Consider the following 12,500-nt stretch of genomic DNA (forward strand, 5'->3'; position numbering starts at 1 on the left):
TCTCTCCTCCTCTCCTCTCTCTCCTCCCTCCTTCTCTACTCTCTCTCCTCGCCCCTACTCTCCTCTCTCCTCTCTCCTCTCTCCTCTCTCCTTCCTCCTCCTCTCCTCTCTCTCCTCCCTCCCTCCTCTCCTCTCTCTCCTCCCTCCTTCTCTCCTCTCTCTCCTCCCTCCTCCTCTCCTCTCTCTCCTCCCTCCTTCTCTCCTCTCTCTCCTCCCTCCTCCTCTCCTCTCTCTCCTCCCTCCTTCTCTCCTCTCTCTCCTCCCTCCTCCTCTCCTCTCTCTCCTCCCTCCTTCTCTCCTCTCTCTCCTCCTCTCCTCTCTCTCCTCCCTCCTCCTCTCCTCTCTCCCCGTGTGTGTCCTTTCTCAGGCAGAGACCCATGATGGGGTCCCTGCTAACCAGACGGGGGAGGTGTTCCACAGGAACGACAAAGACTCTGGCTTCGTCTGCCTCAACAAGGATCAGGCTCACGGCCTCTGTCGCAACTACAGGGTCCGCTTTCTCTGCGGCAAACTTGGTGCGCGTGTGTGTTTTTGTCTGAATTCTAGAGTGTGTGTGTGTGTTTGCCTGAGCTCTACAATGTGTGTGTGGGGGTGAACCACGTATGTCTGGAATGTTAACTGCTATTGTCATGGAGCGGAGAAGTATGGCAACACTGAGGCTGAAAATGCAAAGCTTCAATCAGGAGGCTTCTGAGAGAGCAAGAGGGAGAACAGAACTGGAAACTTGGAGTCTCTCTCTGTTTGGGCTTGCCTGTGTGTGTGCGAGAGTATGTGTGTGTGTGTGCACGTGTGCTTTGGCTTGCATTTGTGTTTTTGAGCGTGCATCTTTGTGTGTGCGTGAGTGTGTGTGTGCCTGAGCATGTCTGCAGGTTAAGATTATGGGTATTACATATCTCTATCTACAACAACATGTTCTCCTATCACACACATACACACCGAGGGCTCAGGGTGATGGCCTGATAACAAGCTGAATGTTCTCATAAAGAATGTGTATGAACTCGACTGTGTCAGTACTTGTGTGTGTGTGTGTGTGTGTGTGTGCGCGTGTGTGTGTGCAGAGATAACCAGCATCAGTAGAGTCACGTTAGAGTCAGCCAAGCAAGACGTGCATGCCATTACAACCTCAAAGTTATGTCATGGATTCTAATGGCTTCAGACATCACTAGTCAAACCAAGAGTCTGCAGCCCATGATCTGAAGATGCCTGATCATCTGACATGTCTGCTAGTGAGATCACAGAGGAAACTAGTGTTATACGCTCCAAACATTCTTTTAGGGATGAGCACATTGTTCATGCATGAACGCTCACACACACACACACACACACACGCACACACACACACATGCCTCCTTCACTCCCCCCCTCACACGCTGGTTGTGGACTTGCTGTAGAAGCCGTGTGATTAAGGTGGAGAATCGTGCGCTGTGGGATCAGAGCACACAAACACATTCATCTATCTCTTTCATCCTGCCTCTCTCTCTTTCATTTTCTTTCTTTTTTATCTTTCATTTTCGCACTCTCTCTCTGTCTCTCTCCATTATTTTCTGTCTCTTTTTCTCTCACAAACAACACAGCTGTCATTAATCAGTGCCAACAGTGATTCATGAGGTGAAAGGCTAACAAAATCAGTTCCCATGAAGGAGCCATGGCATCGCTCGATGTTCCACACCTAGCCTGCCTGCCTGCCTGCCTGCCTGCCTGCCTGCCTGTCTGTCTGTCTGTCTGTCTGTCTGTCTGTCTGTCTGTCTGCCTGCCTGTCTGTCCGCCCGCCTGTCTGTCTGATGCTTGTGGATCTTAACGTGTGTGTCTCCCCCGCAGTGCGTCCACACGCCTCCCTCTCCATCGACACGCGCTCCAACAGCACGGTGCTGCAGCTAGCAGAGCGAGCCGAAGGCTGGGTGCCAGGAGACCGGGTGGTGGTGGCCAGCACAGACTACTCCATGAACCAGGCCGAAGAGTTCACCCTGCTGCCCTGCCCCTCATGCTCACCCACACAGGTCAAAGTTCAAGGTGACTCACGTTTTCGACCCTTTTCGCCTGTTACCATGGTGACCGGCTCGGCTTCGTGTCACAAGCTGTCCCACCAAAATGTCAGTCCGGTCGGAGCTGGCTGGGAGACAATGTTGCCTTGACAACAAGGTCAGAAGTGTTTGTGCGTGTGTTTGCATGCATGTGTTTGCGTGTGTGCTCGGTCCAGGCGGGAACAGTAGTTAGAGCATGATGATCCAGAAGAGCTACGGACGCAGGATGGATGGGGTGAGAGAAGGAGAGCAGTGAAGATGGAAAACAAGCCTGGGAACTGTAGTTGTGCTTGGCCCACATCTCTGTTTTTCTCTGACCCGCTAAAAGCAAAAGTAACGCTGTCCTTAAGTCTGAAACCACCCTCAGAGAGAGAGAGAGAGGGGGAGAGAGAGAGGGAGAGAGAGAGACTGTGTGTGTGAATGTGGTTAAGTATGTGTACTTCTTTCCCCACCAAGTGAACAGACTGCATACTTGGTAAAATACATTAGAAATATGATTGATAGTTTCACTTCCCTGATTCATTTCTCCTGCCCTATCCATTTGTAGAGTAGAGGCACATTTGAACTCAGTTCTTGGTTTGGAAGTAGGCGAAGAGTAGGCCCCAGGGGCCATCAGAAGCCTGGGAATATATTGATGGACTGCCCCATGGGTCGAGAGCCTAACTGGGATATAAGCTGTCTTCCCGCAGGCCCCAGCAGCTAACATTACTCAGGGAACCCTTCTACGGAAGGGTTAGTTGGCTGAACAGACTCCAGGTGGGAGGAAGTGGAGGTGGAGAGGGAGGAGAGGTGGATGAGGGGGGAGGAGAGGTAGAGGAATAAGGAGGAGAGGTGGAGCGACAACAGAAGCCAGGAGTGTGTATCCTGAGTTTGAGAAGTGCACAAACACACATTCAGACACCTGTGCTGTCGTTATGAAAGAGCAAGTCTGTGTGAGTGCAAACGACGTGCACATGGCTGTCATCTCCCTCCCTCCCTCCCTCCCTCCCTCCCTCCCTCCCTCCCTCCCTCCCTCCCTCCCTCCCTCCCTCCCTCCCTCCCTCCCTCCCTCCCTCCCTCCCTCCCTCCCTCCCTCCCTCCCTCCCTCCCTCCCTCCCTCCCTCCCTCCCTCCCTCCCTCCCTCCCTCCCTCCCTCCCTCCCTCCCTCCCTCCCTCCCTCCCCTGATTAAACTAGTAAAGCTGCAGCGCTATGGTTGTGTACACCTGTGAGTGAGGGTGTGTGTGTGTGTGTGTGTGTGTGTGTGTGTGTGGGTGTGTGTGTGAAAGGGTGTGGGCATGTGTGTGTGTGTGTGTGTGTGCGCCTGTCTTTGCACACAGCCTAACCGCAAATCCTGTGGAAGAGGAGGAGTACACTGTATGCTGCTTTCAGGCAGCCTTTCAGTTTTTTCATCTGAGTACATAATTCATGTTCCGGCTTTCTTCTCCTCTTTCTTCTCCTCTTTCTTTTTCTCTCCTCGTACTGTCTGCTTTTCTCTTTTTTATGTATTCTTAAAATATTGTTTTCTAATGTTGCTCACACACACACACACAAACACATACAGAAACAAACACACCAAAACACAAACATGCACACCCAAACAAACACATGCAAACAAACATACTCTGATTATGTTCTGTTGTGGTTTGGTTCTCAGCAGGGAGCTTGTCACCAGTCAGTGTCTCCTTGTGTGTGAGTTGTGTAAACAGCAGCCAGGGATGCTGTTGTGTATGTCGGAGTGTGTAAGTACTTCAGAGTGTTGGTACAGATATCAAGTACCTCTGTGAAGAGGCTGGCATCACTGACATGGTCCTGTTCAAGGTGTGTGTGTGCCTGTGTGTGTGCCTGTGTGTGTGCGCGGGTCTCTGTATGGGTGAGTGTGCACGTGTGTATTTGTTTAGACTGAGTCTAAGCCAATGGAAAGTGTCTCTGGCTGTGAGAGTAGAAGGCTAGGACTGTGTGTTCCTTTCAGAGAGAGAGGTCATTCACTGTGACACACACACACACACACACACAGGGGTGCTGTGGGGCTAGGTTGTCCACGTTTGCTGACCTTAACCTCAATGTCCTGAAAGACGAATGGTCCTGTCTGTGTTGTGCTGCATTCAGCCCTCCAGCCCCAGGGGCTTTTCTACAAGTTAGGGGTAATTCTAAACGACATGTCCTTTCACGACTGCAGATTCCAACTTCTATTCTGAGAACAGAGACACAACTCTCGGTCACGGATTACAAGTCGAATATTTCTTTAGAGCTCGCGTCATGTCAACCAGTCAGAATGAGTCCAGGGGCCTGTTCCATACCGCAACTTCACTCAATACGCAAGGCTTAAGTCAGGGAAAGGAACTGGCAGGCCTGGCATAGTCTGTAAACGAGCTTGTTCTAGTTCTGGTTCTGGTTCTAGGTCTAGTCCTGGTTCTGGTCCTGGATCCTGGTCCTGGTGGAATGTTAAGGCCACAACAAGGAGGGATGTTAGTGTCTGGATTCTTGGAGCTCTGTAGTGACAGAGAGAGAAAGAGAGAGAGAGACAGAGAAAGAGAGAGAGACAGAGAGAGACAGTGATGGAGAGAGACAGTGACACAGAGAGGAGGAGAGGTCCACCCTGGCCTGGTTAATGAAGACATTTCTCCCCCAGTTGACCTCTGACCTACTCAGCAGAAGCCACCAAGGTCGTCTGCGGGCCTGTCTCCGTGTATTTAAGCAGTTCTGACAGGGCTGACAACAGCATAGGGACTGACTGCTGATGCCGTACGCAACATGGCCAAGGTGCTCAATAAGCATGACTCACCCTCTACACACATAACACAGGCACACTCTCTCTCTCTCTCTCTCTCTCACACACACACACACACACACACACAGGTACTCTCACACACGGCGCAATTAGACCATTTTCAAACCATTAGCATTTGCGAGGTACATCAGGGAGGGAGGAAATTAGCCCACAAGCCTCTCATATCCTCTCATCAGGTTCTGGCTTTCCTAGCCTGCCTGCTTGCTGCCTGCTTGCTGCCTGCTTGCTGCCTGCTTGCCACCTGCTTGCTGCCTGTTTCCACTACGGGAGGTCAGATGAAAGGAAGGTTCCCCTAGAATGGTTTCTCTAGTGCCTCATCCTGCTGTAAATGGATCGTTAGCGGCTTCTGAAACACACAGTGTACTGAATCTCCAAGTAGGAGGAGAGAAGAGCGTTTCTCAAGTAGGGGGAGAGAAGAGAGTTTCTCAGGGTGTGCAGGGAGAGAATCTGAGGGAGGAGAGGAGTGGAGCAGTACAGAGGAGAGGGGGAGTAAGGAGGAGAGGTGGAGCAACATAAGAGGTGACCTAAGTTGAAGTGTGGGATGCCAGCTGTCTGAGTTCCTGCTGCCAGGGGTCTCAGTTAATCTAGTTGAAGATGTGTTAAGATGTTAATGGTCAGAGAGCGGTGGAGGCTTGTGGGCGGAGGAGGCCTGTCCTCTCTGCTCTCCAGACATTTCACATTCTCTTCTTCTTCTCAGTCTTGTGACAACTAGTCAGGGAGAGTAGGCTCCCAAAGCTTACTGACCTGGGGGAGGTGTGTGTGTGTGTGTGTGGGTGGCTGCAGTTTCTCTCAACCAGAGACCACATCTGCAATAAAGGACTGTTTTATCCTTCAGGAGAGAACGTGTGTGTGTGTGTGTGGGGTGATGGATAGTGTGAGAAAGTCCTCTCCCTGGTGTCATCAGGTGACCTGCACACTCTCCATGTGATGGCTCTATCTGGGTCACCTCATGGACCCCACGCACACACAACCTGACACACACACACGCTTTCCCACACACACACACACATACATGCACACATGCTCACGCACACACAACCTGACACACACACGCCCACACACGCTTTCTCACACACACACACACACACACACATGTACACACACACCGAGCATAATGTTGTGCCCTGTGGGACAAACACTTTCAATTTACTGTCTCCATCTATTGGAGAAGGAGACATCCTGAATCACAGGAGCTATTTCCTCCAACCATTTATGGAAAGAAGGACTATAAAGAACAAGCCATGTATGAGGGTGGTGAAAGGTACAAGCAATTGTATTTGTGTGTGTGTGTGCGCACACGAGTGTGTGTGTGTGCTTGTCTGTGAAAAAGCATGAATACTTGTAAACACCTTCTTGAACCATATGAGTATTGGCAGGGTTGTGTTACCTGTGATAAGTGTACCTGCATTTGTACATTATTCAAATGTGTGTGTGTGTGTGCTTGCAGGTAAAGCTGAGTTTCTGCACATGGGGGAGGAGGTGGATGGTGTAGATATGCGGGCGGAGGTGGGACTTCTGACAAGGAACATCCTGATGCGAGGAGAGATGGAGGCTGGCTGCTATGGCAACGAAGCCTGCAAGTTTTTCTCCTTCGACACATTTGGGGGCCACTTAAAGGTACGTCCAGCTGCACAAGATGAACACCCAGAACACACACACACCTCACACACACCTCACACACACCTCACACACACCTCACACACAGCACCCAGAACACACACACACCTCACACACACCACCCAGAACACACACACACCTCACACACACCACCCAGAACACACACACACCTCACACACACCACCCAGAACACACACACACCTCACACACACCACCCAGAACACACACCTCACACACACCACCCAGAACACACACACACCTCACACACACCTCACACACACCACCCAGAACACACACACACCTCACACACACCACCCAGAACACACACACACCTCACACACACCACCCAGAACACACACACACCTCACACACACCTCACACACAGCACCCCAGAACACACACCACCCAGAATACACCACACACACCACACCACAGAGAAAAGGGCCATATAGAACTGGCAAGTCCACACAAAGCAGCTGCTTTAATAACCGCGTGGACCGTGCCAAATAATTATCCACGATTCAAGGAACATCGATTGTTTGAATAAGTCATTTGAAATTTGGTTGTGTTGGATTCAGAATCCTGGTTTTTACTAATCAGACGAGGAAGAACTTTTTAAACAAACACACTTTTCTTTTCCTCATCCTTGTTTCTCCATGGTGTTTGTTTTTTCTGACTTGAGGAATATCTCGGCTGTTTCCGAGTTGCAGAGTGGAACCAGATGTTTGTCAGCGGTGACAGAACGTGTTTAAATGGCACACCAGCGCTCTGCCAAAGCACATTATCAAAATTAAAATCATTTTCAAATCAAGTGACAGGATTTGATGTGGAGACAGGGCCCTGTCAGTCAGCTGGGCTTGGTCTCGAGACTGCTGACAATCTGTCTGAGGTCCACGGCCAATCAGCAAGATGGTCCATCACGGAGACCAATCACATTCCTGCTACGACAGTCTGGAAAACCTCAGTGTGGTGGAAGAGTACTTATACTGCAATACTGTAGTTAAACTATATTAACACTCCGGGTCAGAGCCCTATAGAGACAGAGAGAGTGAAGAAAAGAAAGATAAGACATGGAAAAACAGCAGGAAAAGAGAGAGAGAGTAAGAAAATAAGAGATAAGTTCCGTTCCTCTCTGATGGATCGACCAGAGGGACGTGTCACATGAGATTAGAAGTTTCCATCATCAACTCCCAACTGGGCGGCTGTCTAAAATGTCACATGCTCGCTCTCTCATCTCTCTCTCTCTCTCTCTCTCTCTCTCTCTCTCTCTCTCTCTCTCTCTCTCTCTCTCTCTCTCTCACACTCTCTCTCTCTGTCTCTGTCTCTGTCTCTGTCTCTCTCTCCTCTCTCTCTCTCTCTCTATCTCTCATACACACATACACCCAGCAGACATCTTTTACATTCAAAGCATAGACTTCTCATTCATACATGCAAACAGTCCCATCCCTTCTGGCCTCCTCACGTTGCCGTGGCTACACGTTCTCTCTCTCTCTCTCTCACTCTCTCTCTCTCTCTCTCTCTCTTTTTGTTCCTTGAATAATTCTCTTCTCCTTTCAAGTATTCATTCCCTTTATGCCCCTATCTCCCCTCCCTCCCCTCCCCTCCTCTCCTCCCGCCATCCTCCTCCACTCCCTCCCCCTCCTCCGCTCCCCTCCTCTCCACCTCCCCCTCCTCCGCTCCCCTCCTCTCCACCTCCCCCTCCTCCGCTCCCCTCCTCTCCACCTCCCCCTCCTCCGCTCCCCCCTCTCCCCCACACCCAGGTGGAGCGGGGCTTCCAGGCGGTGCATGTGTCGGGGGTGGAGCTGCTGCACATGGGTCAGCAGTCCATGGGGCACTACCCCGTCCACTTCCACATGAACGGAGACGTGGACGAGAGGGGGGGCTACGACCCTCCCACCTTTGTCAGCGACCTGTCCATCCACCACACCTTCTCTCGCTGCGTGACCATCCACGCTTCCAACGGCCTGCTGGTGAGTCCATCCCAAGGGGTGTGTGTGTGTGTGTGTGCCTGTGTAAGTGCATGTGTGTGTGTGGGTGTGTATCTGTGCCTGTGTAATTGGGTGTGTGTGCGGGTGTGGTTGTGTATCTGTGTAAGTGCATGTGTGTGTGTGTGTGGGTGTGTGTGGGTGTGGGTGTGTATGCGTGCCTGTGTAAGTGCATGTGGGTGTGTGTGGGTGTGTGTGTGTGTGTGTGTTTGGGTGTGGGTGTGTATGCGTGCCTGTGTAAGTGCATGTGGGTGTGTGTGGGTGTGGGTGTGGGTGTGTATGCGTGCCTGTGTAAGTGCGTGATGCATTTTCACAAAAGTGTTTGCCAGACAATTCAGAGTCAGATTGCTACCACTATCAGTCACAGTCAGAAGTCCAGAAGTACGAGTTCCTCTCCAGTTCATAACAGCTTCTCCGTAGCTGACAGGGAGAGAGGGGGAGAGGGAGGCAGGGGGGGTCATAGGGGTTGAGGTGTCAGCACTTTCAGTTGCGTTGCCACGGCAATCATAGAATGGGTCCGTTGCTATGACAGGCGGATGCTGCATTGCCACCCACAGCCATGCTCTGCAGTAATTGGCCCCAAAGTGGATTACCTGGTGATGGAAATTGAACTGAGATTGAAAAGATTCCTGTCTGCTTCTCTCCCTGTCTGCTTCTCTCCCTGTCTGCTTCTCTCCCCGTCTGCTTCTCTCCCCATCTGCTTCTCTCCCTGTCTGCCCTGTCTGCTTCTCTCCCTGTCTGCTTCTCTCCCTGTCTGCTTCTCTCCCTGTCTGCCCTGTCTGCTTCTCTCCCTGTCTGCTTCTCTCCCTGTCTGCTTCTCTCCCCGTCTGCTTCTCTCCCTGTCTGCTTCTCTCCCCGTCTGCTTCTCTCCCCGTCTGCTTCTCTCCCTGTCTGCTTCTCTCCCCATCTGCTTCTCTCCCTGTCTGCTTCTCTCCCTGTCTGCTTCTCTCCCTGTCTGCCCTGTCTGCTTCTCTCCCTGTCTGCTTCTCTCCCCGTCTGCTTCTCTCCCCGTCTGCTTCTCTCCCCGTCTGCTTCTCTCCCCGTCTGCTTCTCTCCCCGTCTGCGTCTCTCCCTGTCTGCCCTGTCTGCTTCTCTCCCCGTCTGCTTCTCTCCTTGTCTGCCCTGTCTGTTTCTCTCCCTGTCTGTTTCTCTCCCTGTCTGCTTCTCTTCCCGTCTGTTTCTCTCCCTGTCTGCTTCTCTTCCCGTCTGCTTCTCTCCCCGTCGGCTTCTCTCCCTGTCTGCCCGTCTGAGGGGCCTGGAAAAACCTCAATACTGGTGTCACTTCTTGTTCAGTTGCTTCTGTCTGTTCACATTTAACTGGGTCTGTCTGTCTTTCTGTCTGTGTGTATGTGCTCATGTGTGTGCTTGTGTGTGTGTCTGTGTGTGTATGTGTGTATCTGTGCTTGTGTGTGTATGTGTGTGTGTGTCAGGTGAAGGACGTGGTTGGCTACGACGCTCTGGGCCACTGCTTCTTCACAGAGGACGGGCCTGAGGAGAGGAACACGTTTGAGCACTGCCTGGGACTGCAGGTCCGGGCAGGAACTCTGCTGCCCTCCGACCGCGACAGCAAGATGTGCCGTGACATCACAGAGGGAGCCTACCCTGGATACATCCCCAACCCCCGACAAGACTGCAGGTACACACACACACACACACACACACACACACACACACACACACACACACATACAATACACACACACACACATACATACAATACACACACACACACACACACACACACATACATACAATACACACACACACGTTCACACACACCGAGCATAATGTTATGCCCTGTGGGACAAACACTTTCAATGTACTGTCTCCACTGTCTTGGTGGAGGAGACGTCCTGAATCCCAGGAGCTATTTCCTCCAACAAGGTATGGGAAGAAGGACCATAAAGAACATACATTACACACACATACAATACATACATACATACAATACACACACAATGCACACACATTGAAGACAAACTAACCAACACACACAAAACACACATACATACATAGGGAGAAGTAGATATACACTCAGTTTTCAATTAGGATTCATCGCGGATAATGTTTAGTAATGTTTCCTGTCTAGCTAATCTCCTCTCATATCTCTTTGTGGTGGAGTTATTAAAAGATTACGAGATATGAAAGCAGTTAAATGGCAACTTATAAACTACTGCATCGAAGACGCACAGAAGTAGCACAATTTTACTAACTTAACGTTTCCCCAAGTAAGTGTGTACGTGTGTGTGTATTGCGTGTGTATTGCGTGTGTATGTGTGTGTGGGTATGTTCGAAAAACGTAGCTCCAGATGTCACACCACACACACTCATACTCTCCATTTCTCCAGGTGAAGATGCACACCAGGCCTCTGTGCTTGTTTTAACTCACGTTCACATAATGCCTTCAAGCAGCAAATTGCTTTTCAGCTCCATCCATTCGTCTTGACATCAGGAGTTTGAAAATCAGATTTAAATTCAGAAAACTACAATGTGAGGAGCAAAAATCTGTGTGTGTGTGCTCGCGTGTATATGTGGTTTGTGTGTGTGTGTTTGTGTGTGTCAGTGTATGTGTGTGCGGTTTGTGCAGTGAATGGAAATATTATTGGATAGTTTAATTTCCTCATCTGAGCTGAGCTGCAACATAAACCTAGGCAGAGAGACAGAAAGACAGAGAGACAGAGAGACAGAGAGACAGAGAGACAGAGAGACAGAGAGACAGAGAGACAGAGAGACAGAGAGACAGAGAGACAGAGAGACAGAGAGACAGAGAGACAGAGAGAAACTGAGCGAGAAACTGAAAGAGAGACTGAGAGAGAGAGACTGAGAGAGAGAGACTGAGAGAGAGAGACTGAGAGAGAGAGACTGAGAGACTGAGAGACGGAGAGAGAGAGACAGAGAGACGGAGACAGAGAGAAACTGAGCGAGAAACTGAGAGAGAGAGACTGAGAGAGAGAGACTGAGAGAAAGAGTGAAAGAGAAAGAGTGAAAGAGAAAGAGTGAAAGAGAAAGAGTGAAAGAGAAAGAGTGAAAGAGAAAGAGTGAAAGAGAAAGAGTGAAAGAGAAAGAGTGAAAGAGAAAGAGTGAAAGAGAAAGAGTGAAAGAGAAAGAGAGAGAGAATGAGAGGGAAAGAGAGACAGGTGGAGGATGCAGTGTTGTGTGTGGGACTCCAGCCTTCCTGCTAAGATACAGTTTGGCTAGATTGCTCCTCATTCTTATTCATTACTGAAAGGAGCTTATCCACACACACACACACACAGACATAGAAACACACACACCCATAGATACACGGACACACACAGCTACACATGTGCAAAAACACCCCCTCACATTCACCGCACCGTCACCGTGGTGACTTCACAACATGACCATGTATTGTACTGTACATGCTCCAAGGAAGAAACATGCAAAGCACATATTCATACACCTGCACACAAGCACATTGTGTTACCCACGCCCGCCCCTCAGGCCTCCTCCTACCGCCGGTCATCCCCCGCTCTGGTCACCCCACCCCCCTCCCCTGGTCACCCCCCTCCCCCTGGTCACCCCCCCCTCCTCCTCCTCCTCCTCCTCCTCACCATGCAGACTGAGGGAGAATAGATTAGTCCTGATTGCAGCCAGAAACCTTGATTACACTGCAGCATGGACACAGGCCAGAGTGCAGCCTTATTACTGCTCTTACGTTACTGTGTGTGTATGGGGGAGGGGGGTGAAGACAGTAATGAGTCGAATCAAAATCTGTTGTTCCCTCTACTCTTTCTCTCTCTGCTTTCTGTTTCTCTCCCTCTCTTTCTTTCTCTCTTTCTCTCAGTGCTACTTCTACTTTTTGGATCGCCAACCCCAATAACAACCTCATCAACTGTGCTGCTGCAGGCTCTGAGGTGAGATTTATATTCCTCTCTTCCTCTTTCTCTCTGTCTCTCTCTCTCACTCTGTCTCTCTCTCTCTCTCTCTCTCTCTCTCTCTCTCTCTGTCTCTCTCTCTCTCTCTCTCTCTCTCTCTCTCTCTCTCTTTCTCTCTGTATGTGGTCTCTCAGTCTCATTACCTGTGTGCTCTGAATAATGTCTGAGTGTGTCTTACAGTGTGTGTGTATGTGTGTGAGAGAGAATATC

The 12,500-nt window shown here is 50.4% G+C and overlaps 1 protein-coding gene across 2 annotated transcripts in view; it reads left to right on the top strand.

The window, feature by feature from the left end:
* cemip (cell migration inducing hyaluronidase 1) overlaps positions 1–12,500 on the top strand; it is a 64,365-nt gene that overhangs the window by 38,441 nt on the left and 13,424 nt on the right. For both annotated transcript variants that reach the window (XM_084682561.1, XM_084682560.1), the window contains 6 exons: positions 368–515; positions 1,819–2,010; positions 6,237–6,406; positions 8,167–8,376; positions 9,822–10,027; positions 12,200–12,269. In XM_084682561.1, the coding sequence (XP_084538687.1) occupies positions 368–515; positions 1,819–2,010; positions 6,237–6,406; positions 8,167–8,376; positions 9,822–10,027; positions 12,200–12,269 (996 nt within the window). The remainder of the gene's footprint in view (positions 1–367; positions 516–1,818; positions 2,011–6,236; positions 6,407–8,166; positions 8,377–9,821; positions 10,028–12,199; positions 12,270–12,500) is intronic.

Source organism: Hypomesus nipponensis, chromosome 19 (assembly GCF_054491055.1).
Source record: "Hypomesus nipponensis isolate SF chromosome 19, ASM5449105v1, whole genome shotgun sequence".
Classification (NCBI taxonomy): Eukaryota; Metazoa; Chordata; class Actinopteri; order Osmeriformes; family Osmeridae; genus Hypomesus; species Hypomesus nipponensis.